Source organism: Penaeus japonicus, unplaced genomic scaffold, assembly GCF_977035675.1.
Source record: "Penaeus japonicus unplaced genomic scaffold, GWHDUDI00000001_assembly GWHDUDI00000013, whole genome shotgun sequence".
Classification (NCBI taxonomy): domain Eukaryota; kingdom Metazoa; phylum Arthropoda; class Malacostraca; order Decapoda; family Penaeidae; genus Penaeus; species Penaeus japonicus.
Genome location: NW_028234415.1, coordinates 45,035,041 through 45,040,040, shown reverse-complemented (window position 1 = coordinate 45,040,040; position 5,000 = coordinate 45,035,041). Strand labels below are relative to the sequence as shown.

The window sequence follows — 5,000 nt, the reverse complement described above, 5'->3', positions numbered from 1 at the left end:
AGGAGGCATGGGCAAGAAATTCGATCTGGCCAAGATTCCTCAATCGAGTGAATACACAATCCCACTGGAATTGCCAGAGGACGTGGCCTGCGAGAGATGCACGCTCTTGGTATGTGCTATGTTGTTTTGCTTGTTTTCATGTTGTATGTGGTCAGGTTTTGGTGTAGTTATTGTATTTTGTCGTGTGGATATTGTCTTGTAGTTACCTATTATCGTTGTTATTATCCTAAATGATATTATTTTGATTATTATTATCATCATGAATTATCATTATGTTGGTAATTATACTGTTACTATCATCATCATCATTACCATTAACAGTAACATCATCACAAACTTCACAACATTCTTCACTAAGTATCACCATCATCACATCACAACACAACGAACGCTAAGAACAGTCACCACAACCTACCATACTACAACCCTCTTTCTTCCAATCTCCCACATTCCACCTAATCCTCCATCCTCATCCACATCAACCAAAAACCTGCCAACCAATCACCTAAATGCTAATCCTGACTCATCCATTACAGTGGATGCTGATTCAGAATTTCTGCCCCGAAGACGTGTCACAGCCTTGCATCTCCACCACGGCTACGATGTGCTCTGATGTGGCCATTGTGAAGAAAAAGTAAGTTGAGAAGGGGATTGAGTCTGGCTGGAAGACGGTGGGGGAAGGTGGGGGTGGGGTAGGGGGGGTAAGTAGGTGGGGGGAGGGGGGGTAGGTGGGGGATGTGGGATGGGGGGGAGATGGGGAGTGAGTAGGGGTGGGTTGGTGGGGGTGGGGGATGTGGGATGGGGGGGGAGATGGGGAGTGAGTAGGGGTGAGGGGTTGGGTGTTTAAGTGGGTGAGTAGGTGGGGGGTGTTTAAGTGGGTGGGTTGGTGGGTGGGTGAGTAGGGGTGGGGGGAGGGGTGTTTAAGTAGGTGGGGGTGGGGAGTGTTTAAGTAGGTGGGTTGGTGGGGGTGGGGGGGTGAGTAGGGGGGGGACGTGGGGGGGTAGGGGTTTGTGGGTAGGTGTGGGTGAGTAGGAGGGGGCGTGGGTGGATAGGTGAGTGGGTGGGCGTGAGTGTGGGTGAGTGAGTGGGTGTATGGATGCGTGCGTATATCAAAATGACACACATGTAAAGACAACGTCACTAGTAAAAAAAAAAAAAAAATCACAATTTCTAATATTCTTCCTATAACCTACACTAATCCATCTAACACTACAACTAGCAACAAAAACAACAACCCTCATAACAACAAACTAACCCAATTCACAAAAACCACAGCAAAAGAACAACCCAACAGCCATAACACACCTTACTTTTAACCGTCCTCCCAACACACACCTTACTTTTAACCGTCCTCCCAACACACCTTACTTTTAACCGTCCTCCCAACACACACCTTACTTCTAACCGTCCTCCCAACACACACCTTACTTTTAACCGTCCTCCCTCGTTCCTCACAGACAGCAACAGAAGAGGGATTTTGGCGACTTCTTCAAGGGAGTTTTCCAACACGCTATAAACGGGGCAGCCCGAGGGATCGCTGGCTGTGGCAGACAGTAGTAGAAAGGTGGCCTTTATCAAGAAGGGATTTCTTCTTCCTGCTTATTTTTCTGCGTTATTTTTTGTGTCTTCGTTGTTCGATCAGCATCTTTTTTTATCTCCAAAATTAAGAATTATCATTATTATTATTATTATTATTAGGACACCTACTTCCTTCTTCGTCTTCCTCTCCTTTCCTATTCCCTTTCTCTTTATTTCCTTTTCGCCTTTTTCTTCTCTCTTATACCTTCTACTTCTTAGTCTTCCCTTTCTTATCCTCCTTCATCGCTGTCTTCTTATTCCCATTTTATCGATTCTCCTTAAGATTTCACTTCAAGGAGTAAAGGGAATAAACCAGTGTCTATAAAGTAATGAAAGTGAAGGAAAGGGATAAAGCATATGAATAAAATGTAAAAAAAACGAAGTATGTTTATCTTGTCTTTTTATAAGGTGTTATGTAGGAAAGTTAAAGTGAAGGCAACAGAATAACACAAAAATCGTGCAATTATTTCCACTCATGCAAAAACGTGTGTTTCGGTAACCATGTCCCGTTTATATTGATTTTGGGAAATGAACAGGTATAAATCATTTAAGAAATGTCTATGGAATCGCTGAGAGGAAATGTATGTGTAAGGTAAGAGGAAATGTGCATTTACACTAAACATAATTAGATAATTTAGACTTGTAAACAAAGAGAGAACGAGAGACAAAAATAAGAGATACAGTAAACGTATTTTTTATTATACGTACGAGCTCCTGTTACATTTGATTTTGTCTTGTGGTAAGATTTACAAATATTTTAGCACCGGGAAATTGAAATATACACAAAGAAACCTTTTACAACAGTGAATGGCATATATATTTTTTTTTTTACAAAAGCTTCTATATAAACATAAACAATCATATGAGTTGATTAGAAAGTACAGGAACTTTATTTTCAGATTTTCCTGTACATGAAATATCTAACCTTATTTCAATTATCCACCTGGTCACTTAACAATCATTATATTTAGAAAAGAAATGGCGAAAAAAACAATATTCCTCTTATCATCTACAGGGAATCCACTTCATATTTTTCACGAAACTGTCTCAAAAATTGCTTTGGCTCCAAGAATTCACCCAAAATAACCTTGTTTACAACTACATCTCCGTGGCTCTTATTAAACTTTTCGGACAGACTTCTTCTTTCTTCGATGATTTTCTCTCTTGTTTTTTAACCTTCGAAAGCATTCACTAATGATCGACGGAACTTTCGGAGTAGGCGATCCAATCGGAACACAGGAGGATTAGATCTCACAGATGATCAGAAGGGAAGTAAAAAACGCCATTGGATTTGACGCCTCGGATCCCGTTTTCTTTGTCGTCATTAAGGGTTCGTGATGAGGGGAAACTTTCGCAGAGGGGAAAGTTAAGGGAAGCTCGGTGAGGGGAAAGACTGAGGGATGGCATTTTCTCGGAAATTTAGGGCGGGGACGAGAAAAAAAGGGACGAGATCCGAGAGGGAGTTCATAATTTTACACTGACGGAAATGCTTGTACACATTGATTCACAAACGCATATACATAAACACACACATATACACATATGCATACACACACACAAAAACACATACACACACACACACACACATATATATATATATATATATATATATATATATATATATACATATATATATATATATATATATATATATATATATATATATATATATATATAATACCCCGAAAAGGAGAGATGTAGCCCATACGTAGACAGAGCGTTACTTAATACCTTAAAGGGCATCCGTGTGTGTGTGCATAAGTAGATAGATAGATAGATAAATAGATAGATAAATAGATAGATAAGTAAAAGGAATTCGAGCCTAACAGTTATTAATAATTTCTTTATCGAAAATTATTTATCTCCATCATGACTGGCCTTTTAAATGTGGACTATCAACTTGAACGCTGCGACACAAGGTAGAGGTTGAGGCGACGAACGTAAACCAGCTATTATAGAAAACTCGTCAACTATCGAACGACGCAAGCCGGTTTGGCGGTTTATGACAGCTCAGGTGAGGCCGCGTGAGTTCAAACAAGTTGTCCGCCACGTCATTCCTCCTTTTAGAACAGCCGGTACTCCGGCTTGTGACTGACCTTTGTGTTTTATCCGAGCTATCAGTTCTCTCGGGTTAGCGAGCGGATGCACGTGTTATTCTTTCTACTCGCGGCCAGGAAACACAAATACAAAGATTAAGTTCAACATTTTCATTTTCTATATTTATTCTTTCATTTCTACATCTATTTTTATATATATATTTATACAAAGTTGTTCAAACTTGTACCGACTGTTTCCCTCGGAGAAGCTACGAACTCTGGCTTGTGGCTTGGCAAGTTCTTTGTTTTTTCTTCTGCGATGTATCTGTACTCGTCGACCCTCGACCCGGCAAGCCGAGTATTCGGGTTGAGACCTTACCTTGAATTCGCCTCCAAATTACATATTCGTTTATAAGTTTATTTAGGTTTATTAGTATTACTTCTTAGATTAAAGTTCCCTTATGTTCTATTCGTTAAATTTTATTGATCTATCTTCACACATTCGTGTTCAGGTCTGAATGGAATATATGTTTAAATTGATATGCATATCTCTCTCTCTCTCTCTCTCTCTCTCTCTCTCTCTCTCTCTTTATATGTGTATATATAAATACATATATGTATACATATATATATATATATATATATATATATATATATATATATATATAGATATGCATTCATGTATATTCATATACATGTGTATACACACACACACACACACACACACACACACACATATATATATATATATATATATATATATATATATATATATATATATATATATATGTAAAGAGAGAGAAAGAGAGATCATACACTTACACACATACACATATGACTCCATAATATCTACACAGAAAGAGAAAGAGAGAGAGAGAGAAAGAGACTATACGTAAACAAATATGCCAGCAAGTTCATATGTAAATAAGCCTCAAAACTACCAACCACACGCCTACAGAGCTACACGCAAGCGAGGCATTCCCGGAACAAACACCTCTAGCTGTGAATGCCCGATAATGGGGAATGCCCGGTTAGGTTAGGTTAGGTTCTTGATGCCAATGGCGAGCGCTTGAATTCGGGAAGTAACTGAGAGTTTTAATTGGCTATTTGTTTTATGATTTATGTCTTGTTGAGTGGTAATGTAGGGAAGGGAGAGGGTAGCGAAGTGATATATATATATGTATATATATGTATATATATATATATATATATATATATATATATATATATATATATATATGTAAGATCGTTTTGAGGAAGTGAGGAATAATGGAATATGGCAACTCGAATGGGAGGAGCATTTGGCACAACGCTTACACACATACGCATATATACACACATACATACAAACACAGATACATACACACACAAATACATACACACACA

The 5,000-nt window shown here is 38.6% G+C and overlaps 1 protein-coding gene across 1 annotated transcript in view; it reads left to right on the top strand.

The window, feature by feature from the left end:
* The window catches only part of LOC122245696 (uncharacterized), a 4,382-nt gene extending 2,117 nt beyond the window's left edge, over window positions 1-2,265 (top strand). Inside the window, exons 5-7 of the mRNA XM_086543619.1 lie at window positions 1-109; window positions 537-634; window positions 1,458-2,265. The exon at window positions 1-109 is cut by the window's left edge and continues 18 nt beyond it. Coding sequence (XP_086399745.1) covers window positions 1-109; window positions 537-634; window positions 1,458-1,557 — 307 coding nt within the window. The 3' untranslated portion in view covers window positions 1,558-2,265. The remainder of the gene's footprint in view (window positions 110-536; window positions 635-1,457) is intronic.
* The last annotated feature ends 2,735 nt before the right edge of the window (window positions 2,266-5,000 follow it).